We start from the raw sequence: 22,020 nt of genomic DNA on the forward strand, positions 1-22,020 counted from the left end.
ATAATTGATCATCATCTTGTTTAATGTTCATGGTCAAATATTATCCTGTTTAAATTAATCTCTCAAAATAAATGCTTTTGGGAGAATTTCTATAATATTTCTTGTAATCTTTCCCTAGTTTCAATATGTGGTAAACCCCATAAACTAAATTGCATTAATTATTCTTACCATTTAAGGAAAAATGTTTTGACTTTTTTACTTTGAAAATCCCAAAATGTTACTAAGCCTCTATGTACAGTTGATTATAAATATGCATGCACATAGGCAAGGAAGACAACCTAAAACATCACAAAAGCAAATCACAATCCAGGAGATACAATGGGTCAGTTCCACCTTTCCTTAGTCATCCTCACAGTTTACCTCATTTCTTCTCCCGCTTTGGGGAAATCTGGGGTTCACATCATAAGTGGCGTTCCGGGCGCATTACGGGTTCATTGTAAATCTAAAGATGATGACATCGGAACGCACACGCTCTCGAATGGTGAAGAGTTCCAATGGAGGTTCAGGCCCAACATCTTCCGAACCACTCTCTTCTATTGCTATTTTTTCTGGGAAGAAAAACAAAAAAGTTTTGCTGTTTACGATGCCAGAATAAGTCGTATATGTAAGGAGAATACATGGAATTGCGATTACTACTGGCTAGCGACACCAACAGTTTTTAATATCAGCGCTGATAATAAGGAAACCTGGAAAACAATCAATTATTGGAACTGATTAGTTCATTTGTGAGGAAAGCTTATGCATCAATTTGGCCATCATCTTATTTAAAGTTCATGGTCAAATTGAATGTTGAAGATAATAAAATAAAGTTGTCCTTAATACATAGATTGCTCTCTTTTTACTCTTTTTCAACATCGTCATCTTTCCCCACCTCCTAGGATATTTGGAAAAATTTCAGTGCCTAGCGGCCACCACGTGGTGTCCGTTCGGCACATCCGAGGCGTCCATTGCATTTTTGGAGGGCTCAGAATTCTTTTTTTTTTTGGTTAAGTTAAAACTTTTATAAAGCAACCAACCAAGACCAACAAGAGGTCAAAACCTCAGTATAATCAGAGCCTACCTATCCAACTAGGAAAAAGGAGAGAGAAAGTATTGGGGTGAGAGGAGAGAGGGTTTTAATCCGAGCCGTCTAAAAGTGTATTGGACGACCCGGATATGCCGAGCCACGTGGTGTCCGCTCGGCGCATCCGAGCCGTCCATTGCATTTTTGGAGGGCTCAAAATTCTTTTTTTTTTTTGGTTAAGTTAAAACTTTTATAAAGCAACCAACCAAGACCAACAAGAGGTCAAAACCTCACTACAATCAGAGCCTACCTATCCAACTAGGAAAAAGGAGAGAGAAAGTATTGGGGTGAGAGGAGAGAGGGTTTTAATCCGAGCCGTCTAAAAGTGTATTGGACGACCCGGATATGCCGAGCGGGTACCACGTGAGATATACCCACCCGGTACCGAAAATTTCTCAATATATCTTATGAAGTACTTACGACGAAAACAAGTAAGAAAACAGTCAATTGCATGATCTCCCCGTTCGGCTAAATAAGCCAACTGACTTATTTTTTTGTTATTTTTCGTTTTTGTTAGTTTTTCATCAATTTTTTTTTGGGAATTATTACAGCGTTATGACGAGAGGAATCTAAAAAGTAAAAAATTATGATTGAAATTCAATTTTTTTTGAATAAAGACGAAAAAATTTACTTATTAGCTTATTTTTGTCTTTATTCAAAAAAATTATGTTTCGATCGTAATTTTTTACTTTTTAAATTCTTTTTGTCATGACAATGCAATAATCTTTTAAATTCTTTTTGTCATGACAATGCAATAATCTTTAAAAAATTGACGAAAAAACTAACAAATACGAATTTTTTTTGAATAAGGACAAAAAAAATAAGCTAATTAACTTTATTTAGCCAAACGAGGTTAATTTACCAGTGCAAGCAACAATACAACCCGTGGCCTTTATCGAGTGCGTAAAACTTAATGAGCTTTCGAAGATTCTTTATAGCTCGACTTGTTTACGAGAGGCGTGACGATTTCAAACGAACTTCTAATCAATCTGATCTCGGCTATCTTAATTTAACACCGTAAGTTGAGAAGAGCCAAGTACCAGTAGTAGCTTGTTTAACGAGCGCATTCGAGCAATTTTGGTTTGTTTAACTTTCACATATCGTATAATATAACAAAGTGTGTTTGCGGATGAGAGATTATTTAATGCTCCGGAAGAGGGACTTCCATATAAGAGTTACGTGGGATTCATACATTTTGCGGTGAAATCCAGAGAAATGTGTCCTATGGGGGAGTGCGGGAGCACTAGATAATTTTCTTTCCGGAGCTGATTTGGCTTCTCCCTCGTCCAAAACATTGGACGAGAGGAAAAAGTCCTCATTGGAACAGTTTATTGGTAGATTCAATGGTTCGGATTTTCTCATATAATTTTACTGGTAAAAAAGTAAATGTACATCCAAACCATTGATTGCAGCAAATGAACGGTCCTGATGAAGACTGTTTCCTCCGGTCTAAAACATGGACCGGAGGGGATCATTCTCTTTGTGAGATGATTGTAGATTTACTGTTATTTTTTTACTTTGACATTTTGCCTATCGAAAATAAAATTGTTTATGCATATTTCAGGAGAGAGGATTTTCTTTGGCTGATTTTTTTCATATATTATAAAAAAAGTAGTACATAGTTAGTTTTAAAGAGAAATGCCATTAAAATCCTCCAACTATTTTAAAAAAGTTTTTTAATTACTTTTTTTATCGGCAAAATCGCTTTATTTATTTTATTTTTCCATAGGTTTTTTTTTTTTTTTTGGCAAAAGATGTGAAAATTGTTATTCATTTGATAGGCAAAGCCTAAACATCAGAGAGATGAGAACCCCGTGGGGGTAAAATGGATGTCCACAGACCGGACATGCCATTGGAAAGGGCTTTTTGAGTACAACAGTGCGCAGCCCTATTACATTCACGTTTAACAAAGCCAAAAACACAGGAAGTGAAAGAATTCTTCAAGTCTAAACAATCATGGATAACTACTGCTATATCGGAGGGAGGATTTTGATCATCACTGCAACTCCTCACAATCGCTTCCACGTCCGATTCAATATGCACCTTACGATACTTTAGAGCAGTCCCCAGTTTTAACCCATTGCGGATGGCAAAAGCTTCAGCAATTCTGGAAGAGTTGATCCCCTCATGAATAGTTAGAAAAATACCAATAACCTGACCATTATCCCTTCGAGCCACTGCCCCTGTGCCAATAGAATTTGAGCTCCTGCAAACCGCCGCATCGACGTTTATCTTCAGCACATTCATTTCGGGTCGCTGCCACACCAAGGTCCCCATCAGAGAGGAATTCAATGGGGGATGGGAGACCTTAGTGTTAGCGTCCTGAAACTCGTAAAAATCACCTTGCTCTTTCCTACTAACAGCATCCGTTGCCCATACTATTCCATTGAAAATAAAATCATTCCTTGCTCGCCATATCCACCAACAATAAAGTAAAGTCATACCTAGGAAGGGAGAGGGCAAACGACTCTGTGTTATACGATCATAGATGCATTCCCACCAATCAACCATGTGTCTACAATCGAGCAGGTCTTCAAGTCTTAGCTGAAATGGAGAATAGATCCAGACTTTGATTGTAGTCTCACACTGAAAAAGAATCTGTGCGATTGATTGCATATTCCATTGAAAAAGAATATGCATTTCCATAGGTCACGGAGGAAAATGCTGCTGCCACTACAGGTTTTAATTTTCTGCTTCCAATTGACGATTTTGTCCTTCCCTTTCTTTTTCTTCGATTGTCTATTTGTCTCTCTCTCTCCAGAACCCAAATCCCTCGTATTCTTCTTTCTTTCTTTCCTCTCTATCCACTTTCAATCTCTGTCATAAAACTGGTATAACAAATCCAACATATTGAAACTGAAGATACAAACCAACTAGGTAACGACGCATTTTGAAAGATAGCCGGAGTGCATTTGAATGGAGAATCATCAAATGCATTCCGTGAAGGAGGTCCAACAGATCTAGAGTAGGGGGCCGCCGTCTTTGATAAATCGTCAAAACAGTTTTGACTCGGTGATAATTGAGAGTCTTGTGGGTGATTTGGAGGTAAAGGCTTCAAAAATTGACATTCTGCATATATATATTGTCCCAGTTCGAGTCATTTCGAAGTTATGGTGGGGAAGGTTTTGCCGGATGATAAACAACAAAGGAAAGATTTAAAGTAAAATAGAGAGAATGAGTAAAAAGCATCTGGGTAGAGAGAGAGGGAGTGCACATAAGAAGACAAAGAAAGAGAGGGGCACGGTAGTCAGTTCAGAGATTAAAGTTTAATTTTTGGTGGCACTAACATTTAGTGTCGTGGCATTATCATTAACCCCAGAACAACTGCAGTTCCGAAAACTAGAATACAATCCCCAACTAGAAATAGAACTGATCTGCTCCGGCAACAATGAACTAGGCCTCCTCCGCTGGTGCGCTCTCTCTCTCTCTCTCTCCCCAAGTTTGATTCTTGGGTGAAATTGGGGAAAGTTGCTCAAGAATAGGACATGGGAAAACTGTTCTTTTTTGGGGTTTTCAATTTGAAGCTTTCTTTTGTTTGGTGTCTGCTGTTTCGTTGAGTGAGTGCATAGATAGTTGTTATTGCGATTTGGGTTTCATTGGGGAAGAGCAAATTTCGATTTTCCATCACCTTTTCAGTTACTGGTGAATAGTAGTAGTTTTGCATCTTTTCCCTTTCTTGCTTGGGTTAACAGAAACTTGAGTTGACATTTACATTAAACTTGATTTAGCATTCAAATAATATTTATGTTCAATGTGTGCAAGATCCAAATCTAACGTTATTTGAGCAGAATATTGAAGTGCATTTCTCTTCTGTGGTGAGATTGATTAAGAGAGTAAAAGATTTCGACGGTGGTGACTCACCACTGGTGAGAACAATGTCCAAGGAGCAATCTTTTGTGCCCATTTAACGTCCCTTAACAATTTCTGTGTTCTTGTGGCGCATTTTGTGGGTATAGTTTTGTTTGTGTGTAGCTGGTTTTGTGCCCGGATTGTGAGAGCTTCTACTCCTGCAATCTTTGTATTACATGATAGGAGTTGAGTTTTTAGCTGCAAATTTGTCATTCACATGCATGATGCCGTTTCCTTGTTTGCAGCCAAGATATCAGACAATCCGTTTGTACGGCAAAAGAATAAGCTTTATACATTGCATTTTGGCTGTCATTTTGTCTATGCAACTGCCGCTAAATTGGCTGATTGTGAGGGGCTATATAAATGAGAGTATGCAGTGGATGGCGCCGATTCCTTTTATGCCTTCCAATCATTTTCTTCTTTCCCCATATTTTTTCTGGTGATTGTTCCCTTCCTTGCTCTAGTAACATGGAAACTACCGCATTTTATTTCTTTTTCTTTCTTTTTTTCAGTGAAGGCCTAACAGAAAAGATTTCCGTATTTCTCAGTTTTAAAATTGCACCAAACTTCAACCGTGGAAGACCTTCCCACCAAACATAAGAAGTTTGATCATCTTGTACTTGGACCTGCTGCCGGTGAAGGTTTGCATGACCGTCTGCAATGCCAAGGTTTTCACAATCTCCTTTAGGAAGAATGAGTTTGTTTGAATGCCAGCAAAAATTTTATGCTTTCTTGTTTCACGGTGTTCTGATGATTAGCTTCCCACTAAATCAGTACGACTTCATTTTTGGGTGATCTTTTTCAGTTATATGTCCCCACAAGCCTTTACCTTAAGTAGTAGTGGAACATCATGAGGGAAATTGAATTTTATCTTTTCAGGTTGTTTTCTGTGTTTTTCTGTTATGTTATTTATGTGGGTTGGGTATAGCCATTAGGTTTTATACAGCATATGACTAGAATCCTGCTGAAGAATGAACTGGAGGTTCTAATGATACATTGGTGCTTTGCTGTTGTTTCTTGTATCCGAATGCTGGCCAACATTCAACGTTTATTCACATCCAAATATTGCATCTGTTTCCTGTTCTATTTCCTTCATCAACATCTGAATGCTGGTTGACATCAACGTTTATTCACATTGAAATATTGCTTTGTTTCCTGTTCTATTACCATTTAATTCCTTCATCAACATCTGTGATCTTTTGCATGTCTTTTGTTGAAATTCTGTTGCAGGAATCAAAGCTCTTAACAAGACCCATTTTTCCGCTTCTGTTGGCACTTCCAATTCTAGAGAGAACGTTGCCTTTGTCACGGTTTTCACCACTTATAATACCTCCATTGATAGGCCAATCAATGTTGAATCAAGAGACATGGTTACTGTTGGCAACATTTCATACAATAAAGTGCAGAGATCAATGGCCATTTTGGATGTCTTTATTAACTTCATCCAGGTAATTCATGATGAGTTGTTTAAAGAAAAGGTATCAATGCAAGCACTACGTGGGTTTCACACTTTTTTTGTTCGAAATAAAAAAAATATTCGGCTCATGCTGTTGAAGTCTACTTGTGTCTTTTAAATTTGGGGTCTGTTTAATTTGGTAGTCATCCAAACTTAAGGATTTTGGCTTTGGCCAAAAAGGGTCATAATTTAGTTCCGTATTATGTTGCTTAACTTCTTATACATTGTCAGATGATGATGCCCCAGAGCAACATAATAATTCTTACTGACCCAGCATCTAAGCTTCCGGTCCACAGAAATAGGGTCACCGTATACCCGATTCAAGGCGAATATTCGCGAGACAAGTTGATGCTTCAAAGAATCAGGTCTTACATTGTAAGAATGCATTGCACTTATTAATTGGTCGAACGTTTCTGGTGGTTCTACATCTCTATTTACTTTAGCTACAACTTTATGCAGCAGCTTTCTTTCATATAAATTGGGATACACTCATTTGTTCGAAGATCTCCTTCGCAATTTTTCCTATTTGCACTCTTTTTCGAACTAAGTTAAGGCTTGAGAACTCTTGAATATTTTACTGCTCTAAATGATGAGCTACACTATAGTTTTCATGTGGTTAATAGTGTTAGAATGCTAAGTAATCACATAACCATATTAATTAGAAGAATCCAAAAAATGTAGCTGACAATTCTAACACTAGCTAAACTGTATATGTTTACTCCCCACTTTCTTTTTCCCTCATTTTGCAGAAGTGTGCTTATTGTATTTGTGGAACTTGGTCTCTCTGTGGCAGGCCTTTCTAGAAACAAGGCTTGAAGAGCATTTTCAGCGGCAGGGCGAGATTAGTCATTACATCTTTACCGATTCAGATGTGGCAGTCGTTGATGACCTAGGACAGATATTTAACAACCACCTTAATTTCCATCTGGTTCTCACATTCCGGAACAACAAAGATCAACCTCTGAATTCAGGATTTATAGCTGTGAGAGGCACCCCTGATGGAATTCGAAGGTGTGTGAATCGCATGCTTCACTTTAACCTCTGTTCTGATTGGCATAGAACAACATGAATGGAAAGAAATTTTGGATTTTTATGTTTCCAGTTGCTGGGATAGACTAGAACCAGTACAAAATAGGGAAACACAGCTCCTTTCTGGACGACAACGCACACCTGGCCACAAACTGTTGCACCTGACTGGAAACTTTTGCACATGGCTGCAAACTTTTGTGTACCTGGCCGCAAACCATTGCTACTGGCCACAAATTTTTGCACTGGGCCAATAGCAATAGTTTGTGGTCAATAGCAATAGTTTGCGGCCAAGAGCAATAGTTTGCAACCATGTGCAAAAGTTTGCGGCCAGGTGCAAAAGTTTGCGGCCAATAGCAATAGTTTCCGGCCAAGAGCAATAATAGTTTGCGGCCAAGATCAATAGTTTGCGGTCTGTTAGAAACTTCCTTTCCAGTTGTCTTACTTTTTGGGAATCGTCCGCACCACTTTAAGCAAAATTTTGATTTCTATCTGAAGTGATTGTGGTGTGAATATGGCTGCAGGGGAAAGGTTTTCTTACAAGAAGTATTGAAAGTATACAGCTCCAAGTATATGAAGGCTTCTCGAATGCTTGGTGACCAACTGGCTCTTGCCTGGGTTGTAAAATCCAATCCTTCTTTTGATGCAAAAAGGTTCACTAAACCACTAGCGTTTCTCGAGGAGATTGGGGGTGCTTCAGTGCTTTTCTTACCGTGTGCTATTTACAACTGGACACCACCGGAAGGTGCAGGTCAATTTCATGGGATGCCCTTGGATGTGAAGGTATCCTTTAGCATCACAATCTTTCTGACCAAGTATCCCTTGAAATTTGGATAAACATTCAAAAAAATTTGGAGAAACATTCCGTTATTTGGACGTTCTTATAATTTCGTTACAATTTGTTCGGTTATTGGTATTATTGAGGGATTGATAGATGGAGAAGACAAGGGAGGAGAAAACATAGGTAATAATTTGGATGTACTTGAACAACCCTTTTCATCGCTTTTCTTTTCTTTTAGTAAATCCACACAATTCAAGTTCTCAAACATAGCCTTGGGGATTATTTGCGAAATTGAAGGATAACTGAAACATCAAGTCATAAAAGCAAACAGAAAACCCATTCAATAGATCAGAAATCTGCTGCTTTCGTCTTCTTTTTTTCTTTTTGAATTGGACTGCCGCTTTAATCCACTCAGCGATTTTAACTCCCATAGCTATGGCTTTAATCGGGTTTGCAGGTTGTTCATTTCAAGGGGTCCAGGAAACGTCTTATGCTCGAGTCTTGGAACTTCTTGAATTCATCTTCCTCTGACATTTCGGATATGTTATGCCTCATCTTAAAGAGTGGGAGAACAAAATATGATTTTTGAATTCAATTTTGCACGGTTTATTGCTCAGGGTCTGCATCAAGTTCTGTAGATTCCATGGATGAAACAACTCAATGCACACATGACACATGTAACTAGCCAGTAGTTTATTGTTCGTAGTATCAGCCTGTGAGGCTATTACTTACTATAATGTCTAGCGGCACCCTAATATCAGTTTATTCTTTGATAACCTTGTCTGGATTTTCCTATCTGTTTTGAGGTATTTGGCATTGCTTTCAGTGAATTTTTTTGATGGATTCAGAGTATTTGGAGGTCAGATGTCTGTAGTATTTTATTGAACTATTCTTGATATTTATTGACGGTGGCGAAGGTAAGGATTATAGTGACAATGTTGAACATAATGTTGGCATAGATCCAGACCTGCGACTGTGAATACGCTTGACTATGGATATCATGTTGGCATGTATCATCACCCTACATTCCGATTATGGATGTGGGAAGGCAAATAGTTTTGCGCTTGTGTTTCTTCTTTCCTCTTCTTTCCCAACTTGGGAACCAAACAGAAGAACATCTTTTTCTTTCTTATAAGTTCCGAACACGCTTCAAAGTGATGGTCTACTCTCCAATGCACTAAGCAAAGAAATGCAATTGTAGAGCGTAGCTCAGTGAGTCTTTTGCCCCTTTTGCCTACCTTTTTAAGCCAAGGTTAACCATAGGAAATTGATTCTTCGACTTGTAAATCTACTTGTGTAAATTTCAAACTTGAGACATATTAATAACTACCTTTGGTCCCTACTTGAATTGGTTCCAGCGTCATCGTACACAACCTTCACTAGAGTGGGGGTAGCCAAGTTGGCGAGGACTATATTTTTCACCGCTCCACAAAATGTTGTTCGTCCTCGAAATGAAAATCCAATCTCAATGCATAACAACGGAACTGTTAAAGCGTCGAACTCGGAATTACTTTGACTGTGAATGAGGAGACTGCACAGGCTTCAGTACTAGTTTGAGTAGTGACAACGTGGGATCTTGTAGCATGCTTAGAGTTTTTCCAAATGTGGTGCAACTTTTGCTCATAGCTCATGCTCCGAAATAGCTTTCGTCTCCGCTCGACACTTTAAGACACTATTAATTAGCCCACTTTATGTGTTTTCAGTGTCTGGTTTTAAGGCACTAAAATAACTAGCCCACTTTTTCTTTTCTCTTTTTGTTCCATATCTAGGTAGCAAAAAGTGGTCGGATCCTGTCCATTTACTTGGAACCAGTTTGATTTATTTGGTGCATCTGAGCTTTACGGCTTTTTAAAATAAAAATTAAAAACACTCTCTTTAAATTTGAGCCATCCAAAAATGTCCAAACACTTTTCTGAACGGTTCAGATGCATCCAAATGGACCGAACTGGTCCGAAACAGGATCCGAGTCCGCTGGGACATCCGGATGTTTGAGAGAGAGAGAGAGAGAGAGAGAGGAGGAATTTAACCGGGTATCTCCTTCTCTCTTTTGAACTAGTGGAGATCGATCGATCGAATAAGAGGAACGACTGGAGATCGATCAATCGATTTCGAACGACGAAACCTTAACCCGCAAGGTATCTCCTTCTCTCTCTCGATCTCTCTTGTTCGAGTTAGGGTTTCGATTTGACTGGGTTTCGATTTGTCTCTAGTTCGAGTTGGGGTTTCTTAAATCGCCCAAAAAGAAACCCTAACTCGAACGATTTGACTTGGTTTTTGAGGAATCCATTTGCTAGAGTTTCCAGATGAATCTGTGGGAATTTTTTTTTTTCGAGTTTTTTCGAGAAAATGGGTATTTTAGAGATCTCCAGCCTTCACCCATATTTTTTCTCAAATTTGAGTCAAATTTTGGGTAAAAATCCATTTTGAATAGACACATCTCCGACCATCAAATTCAAATTTTACACATCTCCCTCTTTCTCTCTCTCTTCCCTCTTTCTCTCTGTCTAACTAGCCGTCGAAGAAATGGGTCAAGGCAAAAGTTGTCCCAGATTTGGGAAAAAAATGGGTAAAACCCAAAATGAGAAGGGTTTGGGTCAAAGATTGGAGAGAGATTTTTGTAATTTTTGCCCCATTTTTAAATTTGAATCTTAAAATGGGTCAAGGCTGGAGATGCTTAGAAATATGTTTACAAAAAAAAAATCTACGGTTTTAAAACTTTAAGAATATGAAACTACGGTCCTCTTTTACTTTGGTACCTGTTATAAAACTTTAAGAATAATTGCACATAATGAAATACGAGACCCAATTTCGAGAACTCACAGAAAAGGTTGAATGAGCTATGATATCCATTGCGCATGAGATGGTGATTGACTGTGTCAGTTTAATGAATATTTTTACTGCTAAAAATATTACTTACATCTTGGGATACTGTGTGAATGGTAGAAGAGCATCGAATTTGGAATAGAGGCCTTGAAATATTCCATTAGTTCATAAATTTTGGGTTTCAATGAGTGAAACACCACCAACATTTCTGCACGTTTTCATCGTATCCAGATCAATGTCCATTTTGCAGTTCATTATCTGGTTGGGTTTCTGTAAGACTGCTCCGTTACCTTTGAGCATTTCTTGGTCTTGGTTGCTATTTGGCAGAGGCAAGAGTGTGGGTTCACGGTCTGCCCTATAAAAATACAGTCGGATCATTTGGCTGAAAAAGAGGACCCATTTCTATATCACGACTTGACTCATTGTTATATTATCTCAATACATGCTGATAAAATTGAAAAGGTGCAAAATTAGAAGTCCGAGAACTTCAAGGAAAAGTTTCATCACTAAATAATTCTGGTTAGATAGCATTAGTTTCTCATGGATGAGCTTTAAAGCCTTAAAAAGCTTCAGTTCCAATGCCATGGTTCAAAAATAGGAACATGGGCCCATAAAGCTGGATTTTGGCGATATATTGTTATTGAAACTTAGCCGTTCTCTGTTGCTTTGGTGTTTCTTTCAGTTTCGATCTCCTTATACCAGAAAGCAGAAAGATGAATTTTGTGACGTCCCTTTGTAGAAGATTGAACCTCAACGAGTTGGTTACAAACTCTTCTGTCTACAGCTCTGCCAGTGGTAAGTTTTCATTTTGTTGGTAGAAGTTTGAGCTTTTGTTATTTTGATAAAGGATTTCTTTTTATTTCTGTATCTATTGCCCTTTTATTTAGATATCACTGGAGGAGGATTAAGCTTGACATTCAAACGATGGGCTACAAAAAAGACGGCGGGATCCACAAAGAACGGTCGTGACTCCAATCCAAAGTTTCTTGGAGTGAAGAAGTTTGGCGGAGAGGTTAGTGCAGAGCAGAAAAAGATTTGAAATCATGTTTTGCCTATGAAAATTTAGATTATATCGTAAGCGTGTACTCATTTTTGTGTAGAGAGTGATTCCTGGGAATATCATTGTTCGTCAAAGAGGAACCCGATTCCATCCGGGAGACTATGTTGGAATCGGAAGGGATCACACCCTTTTTGCTTTGAAAGCAGGTTGTGTCAAATTTGAACGCCATAAGCTGAGCGGAAGGAAGTGGGTGCATGTTGAGCCTAAGGAAGGCCATGTCCTCCACCCTGTCTATTCAAATGCTTCATCCGCCCCTGAGATGGAGATCGCCTCCTAGATTTCATCCTTCAGTTTTCATCTAGTGTTCAATATCTGGTGCAACTATAAGGAGACTGCTCAGAAACATTTTTGTTTTCAGTCTTTTTTTTGGTTCTTGTTTCTTAAGTTTTTAGGATTACTTGATTGGAAAACAAGCTGCATCTGAAATCTTGTAGCCATAAAATACTACCTTTGGTTGATGAATGGGACTCAATATGCTATCTTGTGCTGTTATCGTGCCAAGATTCAGAACTAATTAAATTGTATTATACTGTACTTCTTTATTTGTTTTTGGCTATTGATTTTTGTTTTCAATATACGGAGATGAGTACTGCTTGGGTTTGTCTGTTGTTTTCGGTCTCCCCCAGTTTACTAGGACACGAAGCCTGGTTTGGTTTTCTTGTTTGTTTTCAACTGTGGTGTTCGATGAGGCCACATGGTCCGCACCCACTGCAATTGCAGTTAATTTTTGAATTTCTTCTGTATCAGCTACATACGTTTCCAAAAAAAAAAAACCCTGAAGCTGTAACTGAGAATTTAACTGAGAATTGTACATATGAATCCTATTGTGCATTACAGTCTTTGAGGATTCTCGTTTTCTGTATGAGTATCAGAGGAAGGATAGTCATTTACACGTAAATCGACTGACGTCCTCTCTATGGGATCATTACATTGAGAATCAGATGAGTAGTTACTGCTTTCTGTGGAACCATCAGTTTGAGAATCAGATGAATTGTCTAGGATGCCAGATTCAAATCTTCGGCGCCTTTCTACCGCAGCCTGAACCCTCTGGTCAAATTCTTCGCCTGTGCCTGGCAACATGTACCGCAGTTTAAAATTTATCCTATTCTCGACCAGAATCTTGTGCCTTGGGGAATTATTCGTCCGTCAAGTAACTGAAGAACCTGTAAATAAGAAACAGTAATATAGCAATTTGGTGAAATGCCCAAACTGAAAATGTTATTCAAACGTTACCTTAGATTGATCAGTGAACCAGTTTTAAATAAGATGAAAATTCAGGAATAACTGTAGGAAAACAATGAAAATCAGAGAGACTCACCTTGGAAACTCGATGAGATCCTTCAAAGGCCGAACCATAGTCCTCCGCAAGATGGAGTATGTCTATGTTGTACCGGAGTAGCATGGGAAAATCAGCGACCATTTCACCCAATAATCGAAGAGGAATGCCGAGTGATAGAAAATACTTCACATTAACTTCCAGCTTATGATGTATGCTGCACCCCAAGAGCTCTGGCCCCGAAGCTATGCCTTTCCAATATCCATCTTTGCAACCCCAGCTTTCGCCAACAAGAATATGACCTGTACGAAAATACAGTGAAAACTAAGTTGATTTTCTTTGGATATATGAAAGCAAGTTCCATAAAAGAAAAATACAAAAAAAAATGTCTATAGTCCATCAGACTGGGCAGCATTATGGTCAATCGATTCGCCGCCAGATAAGTTTAACACAATGAAAGTAACTCACAGTTTGGAGTTAAACACCTTAATGCTCGAAAAGCAGAAACTAAGGAACATGAAAAAAAAAATTTAACAAAGTTGGATGAAGCGCTGTAAGTAGAAATGAAAAGGAAGGAAATTGACGTACCACTGGCTGGATTTTCTTGTACTGGCTCGAACACCAATGTCGTGCAAAAATTGTACCTTCACGACGCGAAACAAATATTAGTAATGAAAGCTTGCCAGTAAAGGTGCATTGTTTCAGCATAGAGAATTTTCCAGTTCTAGACTTTTGCAAGCAAACAAGCTATAAACTTGAGAGAAATTTTTTTGGTCAGGTGGACCAAAGTCTAACTCCAAACTGACAGCAAAAAATCTACCAAATCATACAAATAGACTCTTGAGATATTTTGCCATTTAGAATATAATTCAACACGAGGATGAGTACAACAGGTGAAAGCATACCTTTGGCACAATGTTGCTCTCCAAATCAACACAGAAAACCATTGGTTTGATGGTAAGTATTCTCCTCATACCATATTTCGAAACCCCTAGGTAATATAGATACTTGACAAGGGGCTTCCATCTTTCCACAATGCTGCAGCGCATCAATTCGGGCCTGAATGCTAATAGTCGCCCAACATCTTCATAGCTGAGGCCAAATTCCATGAGATAACGTACCTGAATGAATGAAAGTGTAAAGGGGCATTCCCCAATCTTAGCAGTTACAGAGTCATGTTTGGTGATTGGAATCAGCACAATGAGAAAATACTGGAATTGCCGCATTAAATATCTTTCCTATAATTATGGAAACAATGCAACTAAGGATTTTTTTTTTTGGCAATATATGCTAAGAGTAATAACGTTGCCAATTCTCTAATACTTCAAACATGGGAATTCACTTCATCAAATTTTGAAAATTTCAAATGTACAGACTACAGATCACTTTCTAACCTAATATATGAACCAGAGATTTTTACCTTTTGCTTCATCTCTTCCATTGAGAAGTAGCCTAACACCTGGGGATAATCAAAAACCATTGTTCCAAAATCTTCATCATTCATGCCCATATCCAAGAAAAATTGCACGCGAGATTTCAGTTCTTCCATACTGAAAGACAACAATTGAGGACATTGGCTCATGACATAACCCTTCAATCCTTCCTCACTCCTTGGCTTTCTAGATAACCAACAATCTCATCCAATTCTTCTGGACTGCATCCCGACATTTTCTCTCCTGATTTCATCAATGCCACCCGATAAATCTCCCCTTCACATTAATTGATTTCACCCATTCAACAACATGCCTTATGGCATAAAGATTCCCTCTTGACATGCATATAAGCTTCTCAATTTGAGGATATGACAGCGAATTGTGGTTCAGCCACCTATACATTTCAGTAACCAAACCAACAAAGAAAAGTTTTAGCATTGAGTCCCTTCCTTCTCATTTCTATCCAAACCAACAATGCTGACAAATTTTGTTGGGTTACGTTCTTGTTAAGAAGATATTCATGATAAGCCAGGACTAACTAAGAAACTACTTCCGGTGTTACGTGGACTCTTCTAATTTCCCCACATCACCCATGTCCAATGACTGACATGGAATTGTGTGGGATTTGGGTGTAAGGATACGAGATTTGTGCCTTCACCCGTACAAATTAGATACTTGGATCCTCTACTTTTCTACGCTGTTTGAGACAAATGAAGCTCAAATCAGCTGAAAAGCAACATTTCTCCCCTTCGACATAGATATGCAATAGAATTTCCATACTTCGTAAGCACCCAATTATACCCAAGTCTATCATCATTGTTATGAAGTTTTCCTCCATACTCAGGATGCCACAGTGAATATGGGCACATACATACATATGCACACACGAATTCTATGACATGAACCGAAAACCTCTATGATAAAAACTGAAAAAACAATCCGAATTTTCTTAGGTGGTTCTGTTATTGTACCTGATAAGTGGGACACCATTAGAATCATCAATGAAGTCTTCGCAAGAACGTTATGCATCGAATCCGAAACTCAGGCAATTGCTTCATCTCCACAGCTTTAATAATCACATAACCAATAAACTCACCTAACCTAGAAACCAAATTAGTATAATAATTGATCCCAAAATTGCCCTTTCTCATCGCTTCCTTAAAAATCTCTACCGTCACGCCCTGCCGAATCTCAACCGCCCTCACCAGCATCTCCTCCTCATCCTTGTTGCCACCACCATCGAATAGCTTGCGAAGAGGCAGCAGAGAGGAGTTCATGTCGACGTCGCTTAGGGACTGTACGTAGATAGAGCCTGGGAATTGAGGGGTTCTCGTCCGTATTAAAGACATTTCTAGAAGCTTGATTTTGTCCGATGAGGATATGGAGTTGTCTTGTTGACTTTGGGGGTTGGCTTCCTGTTGTTGTTTTCGTAATGGGCAAAAGAAAATTTCATTACCGCAAAGATAAAAATGAAATCCGTACAATAGGAAATAGGAAAAGAAAAGGCATAAAGTGAGCTTCGAAGAGTACAAATCCTATCCAAGTGTCTACCAAGAAAAATTCATTAATCATGCTTCAAATATGTATTCACTAACCGATTCCTCATCTGTAAACTTCTCAAGCACTGCTAGAATCCAATCAATTACGCAATGGAAGTTACAATCTTTCCTTACTGGATGAAAACCAAAAGAAGTTCATCAACTGCGAACTACAAAAGAGCAGCCAATATCTGACCGGCTTTGAAACATTCTCCATATTTAAGATGTCATGTAAAAATTCAACCGTGATAATCTAGAAACGACTGCAGATAATGCAAATAAGAAATGCTTCATTTTGTAGTTTGTACACTTAACCGGCACATGACCAACAACCGACTGCAAGTAAATCCTACGGAGGATGAGAATCCAGTTAAACCCTAATAGCAGGGGTAGGAAAATCGGGCGAGTGAAAATCTGAGATCATCTACAAAAGAAGATGAATCAATCATTAATGTGAAATGACTAAAACAATCAATCATTCATGATATAAACATTTTGAATCATAGAGACACCATCCTTTTTCCTGGAAGCAAACAAATACTCAAGTAAGCCACCCTACGGGAACTCTGGACAAGCTTCCGAACCCTCTCATAGGCTAAACCCAAAAGTGCCCAAATAATTTCAGAACTGTTTTAGAATAAATCCTCATCATGGCAAATTTAAATTAGATTCTAACACCCACCACAGACCCATATATTTGAAAGAAAACCTTTAGGTTGTTCCAAACAAATTGCGATAAATGGGTTGATGGTAAAGCTTCAGATTCATTACCTTAAGTCAAGTCCTTATTCTGCAAGTGAACATACAATACCTCCAAATCTACATCAAGAAACATTAATCAAACTTAACAAGACGCAAGCAATTACTCCACATACCTTAACCAAGAAGGTGAATTTCACCAACAGATGTTCAACGATTCCCTGAACAAGTTGGAAGTGGTATTCCTGATTGTAATCACACTTCATATTGCAAGTACGATGATAACTGAGAAGAACTCAGCTCATTCCTCAACATTTGTAGCATCATTCCCATAATGACAACATAGCATTGATTGAAAGAATTCTCTAATGAGTACTGAGTCTTAGCATTGAAATTGACAATATCTTCCCTTAACAAACACCAATATACCAATACACTATAGAGCTTAATACATGGTCTATTTAAGAGATAGGAATGGCATATCTACCTTCTACTATAAGCGATGACCCATGGTCAAAGCAGTTGAGACAGCTGGTAATTTGTGAAAACAAAAAAGGATGCCCAATTTGAACATACATTCTACATTCAACAATTGCCAAGTGCAATCTTTTGACAATCTCCACTTACTGATAGACAACCGATAATTTTTAAAATGAAAAGAAGCAGGTTTCCTCGACCTAAATACAATAGCTCCATTGAGTCACTCACAAATACATAAACCATTCCTCAAGAAACCAAACCAGAAGACGGAAGTGAAAATGTTTTCGTAATAGCAACAATTTGGTAACTGGTGGAGAGTATCATCAATTACATTAAAAGCAACAAGCTGTGCCTCTCTATAGATCAAACAAAATACAGGACCATGGCAATATGTCGTGAGTTGGCACAATGAAATAGCCACGACTACAAGCATTAAATTGGAATAAATTTGCATCTTCATAAGGAATCAATGATAATCATCATCCACATAATTAAGCAATGCAGTAGATCAATTAACAAAGCAAGGGGCCAGAATATGTAAAACTGCCGTTTGCTATTTTATTGGGATTCCAAAGAAATGATACAAGTACCCAATCAGCAAATGCGCTATTGGGCATGAATTCTACTATGATAAGACTACTAGAATTACAATTACGTTCCCCAAGGTTTAAAGATTGTCCTGGATTTCCTTAATACAGCACAGAATGCCCAAATATATCGTCCACCAGCCACAAAAACCTCTTCGTCGTGGAAGGAAGACTTATCCTCGGATGGCACCATTACAGATACATCGGCAAAGAACCAAGATAGGATCAAAAAAATTTGATGTGAATCAGAAGGAACAGGAATTGGAAATATCCAACCACACAATTGAATGAATTGACATCACTGAGCACTCTTCTTCCCAGAATCATAGTAACTGAGATACCACCGAACAAACTTCTTCAAACCCGTCTGCAGATCTGTCGTGGGCTTATACCCAAGCTCCCTCTGAGCCGAACTTATATTTGCGTGCGTAAATTGCACATCCCCATTCCGTGGCAACTTCGTAACCGATCTTTTCGCCTTCACTTTCAAAAGCCTCTCCAAAATACTCACAAGATCTGAAACTGGCACCGGTGATGTATTCCCCAAGTTAAAAACCCTCAATTGAGCAGGCCCCTTCTTCTTCCCCCCACTGCCAGTACTTTTCTCAGCAGTATCCAAAGCCGCCAAACAACCCTTCACAATATCGTCAATGTAGGTAAAATCCCGGGCAACCGTGCCATGATTAGCTGCTTCAAAGATGGGTATAGACTTCCCCTTCAATATATCCTTAGTGAAAAAGAAATATGCCATATCTGGTCTCCCCCAAGGGCCATAAACAGTAAAGAACCTTAACCCGGTAAGGGAAAGTCCATATATATGGTTATAAGTATGTGCTATCTCTTCACCAGCCTTCTTAGTTGCAGCATATAGACTAGCCGGTTGGTCGGTTCGGTCTTTTTCCGAAAAGGGCACTTTAGTATTTAATCCATAGACCGAACTAGATGATGCCCACACAATTGCAGGTTGTGGGTTAGCAGATTTACACACTTCAAGAATACTAACTAGTCCAGCAATGTTACTATGCACATAAGAGCTAGGGTTTTCCATTGCATACCTCACACCAGCTTGAGCGGCCAAATGCATTACATGGGTAAATGCTACCACTTCAAAAAGCTTCTTCAAAAGGGCAATGTCATTAATATCACCCTCCACTATAAAAACCCCTGACCGATCAAGAAGGGCCTGACGGGCCCTCTTGAGCGACGGGTCATAGTAATCATTAAAATTGTCCAGACCCAGAACGCCGTCCCCGCGGCGTTTGAGGGCCGCCGAGACATGGGTCCCGACAAAACCGGCGGCCCCGGTGACCAGGACGGATAACCCGTTTCGGGACCGGGTTCGGGACGAGGCTCGGACACGTTTTTCCCAGGCCGGCCCGCCCCAGGAGTAGGTCCGGAGGGATCTGCGGGAGAGATCTGAGGGGAGGGGAGAGGAGGTGGAGGTGGGGGACTTGAAGAAGAAGACTAGAATCAAGCCTAAGAACAACACAAAGGACCAGAATGTGAGCTTGGCGAGAGAAGAATAGTGCCACCTGATTCTGTTCATGTATGCGGATTTCTCCATCTTGAATTTCCCTGGGGTGGACGGGATGTCGTGATCAATGTGCGACATTTGCTTCATTTTTTTGTGGTATCTTTATTTTTTTTTTGGGTATGTTTTGATCAGAAGTTGGAATTCTTATTCCTTTTGCTTCTTTGGGGTTTGATTTTCTTGTGGGTTTCTTGAGATGGTGTTGGAACAGATTTTCTTGCGGGTTTCTTGAAATGGGTAGATAGAAAATCTTGGTCTGGAACTGATTTTCTTGTGGATTTCTTGGAATGTGGTGGAAAATCTGGGTTTGGGTCTGATTTTTTTTTTCTAGTGCGTTTCTTGGAATGTGGGGAAATATCTAGGGTTGGGGTATATGGTAAGAAGTTTTTATTTCTTTCTCAATTGGTTGTTGGAGATGAATAATGGAATGAAAAAGGAAAAGGATGTTGTGGTGTCGGTGGTGATGGTGATGTTCAAACTTTACCTTTTCGGTAAGGAATCTTCTGTTTCTTGGTTCCACAAAGGAAAATTATTGATTAAGAAATGGGTTATTGGATGGAGAGAGAGAGAGAGAGAGCAAAGATTTGGAGGATTTGAAGTGGGATAATGGAAATCAAGAACAGTCAACAGAAAAACTGTACTTTAATGATATGGGTAATCCCAAGGATTAGAGATAGTATTAATTAGGATTTTCCCGTCATTATCCTGAGAAAATCAAATATCTTTTGCGGGTGAACGAACGGATAAAATGATAAGCAGAGGCAACCAACCTATCCCTTGGGTTTTAATTTGATTGGTTGGGGGAGTCTTTGAAATCTAGGCCTCCATTTTTCGTGCCTCTTTATTTAGCCTGTTTGTTGGAGATGGGTTGGAGGAGATTTTGAGGCTAATTACGAGGGGTTTCTAAATTTCACACCATCTTGTTTTTCCTTTCGTGTCCGGGCCAGTTTTGCGCATCTCGATTAATTCGGGAGATCAATCCCACCATTCACTAGCAGAGGAATTTCACATCTTCAAACGTTAAAATCTTAACCATAACTATTATTCTCTTTTTGCCAAAAATAAAAATAAAAATAGCCAAGGCTATGAAATCTGTATATTGATAAGAGGGTTAGATGGAGGGAAAGTTTAAATTAGAGAAGTGAGAGGGCATTAAGCTGGTAACAAAACGTCTTATCTACTAGACCAATTATCTTCTTAATGCTCATGATGGCAAAATGTCTACTAATTGTTAGAAGCTTAATGTAAGTTCAGAATTCTCTCAATATTGTCGAAATATTAAAGGAACAATAAATTTTACTAATCTACTTTTTTTTTATCTGCAAAAGTCAATATTATTAAAATAACATCTTAAACTAGCAATTGAACGTCTTACCTTATTTCTCCAAATACTTAAGTACATCTTTGATACTGTCGATCCAAAGACCTAGTCTTAGACATTTTACTAATCTACTTTGACGGGTGGATGCATCCAAGTTGTGATTTGATATGCAACTGCTGGAGTAATAAATTGTGTGATACAGAGGTGAGTTAATGCAAGAGCCAAGGGGAGGGAAGGAGAGGGCCAGAGGGGAATCACGTAAATTGGAAAGAAGGCAAACATAAATTTCCTTTCAGGACTTCTTTATTAATTTCGTACCTTATTTTCCAATTATTGTTAGACCTTCACCATGTGAATGTGTACTTTTTAGATATTTATCATAATTGAACATTCACGAGGGAAATGATTTTGCCACTTCCTTTTTTGTTAATGCCACTTTCCTGCAAGTGTATTTTTGCACCAAAATACACTTGCAAGGGAGTGGCGTTAACAAAAAAAAAGAGTGGCAAAATCAATTGCCCATTCACAATTCACAAGCAAAAGTTATTCTTCGCGGTGACTTGAAAATGAAAAGATTCGAATTCGAGAAGCTATTACACTTCTGATATATATATTAAAAAAAGAAAAAAATAAACTAACGACACTAAGAAAAAGTGCAGAGTGGTAAGTTATATATGTTCCGATGAGACCCTTAACGATATTTGATCGAACTGATTTTTGGTGCACATGTAGAACTCGACGAGCTCTACGCGGTGAACGTATCCGATCGTCGGACCGATGCCGGAAAAGCCTCGCCGGAGGCCGTGCAGCACGAAGCTGCACAGCACGCACCCCCTGTCCGGTAGCTGGACTAAGGTAAGAATCACTGATCTGTATACTTTCGAAAACCAGATTAATAACATACTTTAAGATATATGGCTCCTTATTGTAGTAATCTGACTAATTTCCAAAGAGCCATCAATAGATGATTTTTCAACTCATCTTAAAAAAGGAAACTAGTTTCTGCCTACCTAGGAGTGATAATGGATCCAAACAAGCCGAACAATTGGTTGTTCAAACTTGCTTCGAAAACTTAAAGAGTTTTAAAATATGATTAA

General features: G+C 38.7%; 4 protein-coding genes and 1 pseudogene across 4 annotated transcripts; 3 read left to right on the plus strand and 2 right to left on the minus strand.

Annotated features, from left to right (window-relative positions):
• Nucleotides 1-318: 318 nt before the first annotated feature.
• Nucleotides 319-714, plus strand: LOC131331949 (S-protein homolog 5-like). The gene has a single exon (XM_058365928.1). It carries the CDS (start codon nucleotides 319-321, stop codon nucleotides 712-714), a length of 396 nt encoding a protein of 131 aa, XP_058221911.1.
• A 3,528-nt stretch (nucleotides 715-4,242) lies between these two features.
• Nucleotides 4,243-8,951, plus strand: LOC131333880 (uncharacterized). Its single transcript, XM_058368680.1, has 8 exons — nucleotides 4,243-4,473; nucleotides 5,158-5,351; nucleotides 5,461-5,580; nucleotides 6,143-6,360; nucleotides 6,600-6,743; nucleotides 7,162-7,379; nucleotides 7,919-8,177; nucleotides 8,633-8,951. Exons 2-8 carry the CDS (start codon nucleotides 5,276-5,278, stop codon nucleotides 8,762-8,764), a joined length of 1,167 nt encoding a protein of 388 aa, XP_058224663.1. The 5' UTR covers nucleotides 4,243-4,473; nucleotides 5,158-5,275; the 3' UTR covers nucleotides 8,765-8,951.
• Nucleotides 8,952-10,130: 1,179 nt separating this feature from the next.
• LOC131333664 (uncharacterized) lies at nucleotides 10,131-12,633 on the plus strand. Its single transcript, XM_058368299.1, has 4 exons — nucleotides 10,131-10,310; nucleotides 11,681-11,793; nucleotides 11,886-12,010; nucleotides 12,099-12,633. Exons 2-4 carry the CDS (start codon nucleotides 11,712-11,714, stop codon nucleotides 12,333-12,335), a joined length of 444 nt encoding a protein of 147 aa, XP_058224282.1. The 5' UTR covers nucleotides 10,131-10,310; nucleotides 11,681-11,711; the 3' UTR covers nucleotides 12,336-12,633.
• Nucleotides 12,634-12,846: 213 nt separating this feature from the next.
• On the minus strand, nucleotides 12,847-18,264 carry LOC131331951 (transcription termination factor MTERF2, chloroplastic-like; annotated as a pseudogene).
• LOC131333376 (UDP-glucuronate 4-epimerase 3) lies at nucleotides 18,021-20,352 on the minus strand. Its single transcript, XM_058367860.1, has one exon. The coding sequence runs from the start codon at nucleotides 19,690-19,692 to the stop codon at nucleotides 18,370-18,372; it is 1,323 nt and encodes a 440-aa protein (XP_058223843.1). The 5' UTR covers nucleotides 19,693-20,352; the 3' UTR covers nucleotides 18,021-18,369.
• Between the last annotated feature and the right edge of the window lie 1,668 nt (nucleotides 20,353-22,020).

This window comes from Rhododendron vialii, chromosome 7a (assembly GCF_030253575.1).
Source record: "Rhododendron vialii isolate Sample 1 chromosome 7a, ASM3025357v1".
Lineage (NCBI taxonomy): Eukaryota > Viridiplantae > Streptophyta > Magnoliopsida > Ericales > Ericaceae > Rhododendron > Rhododendron vialii.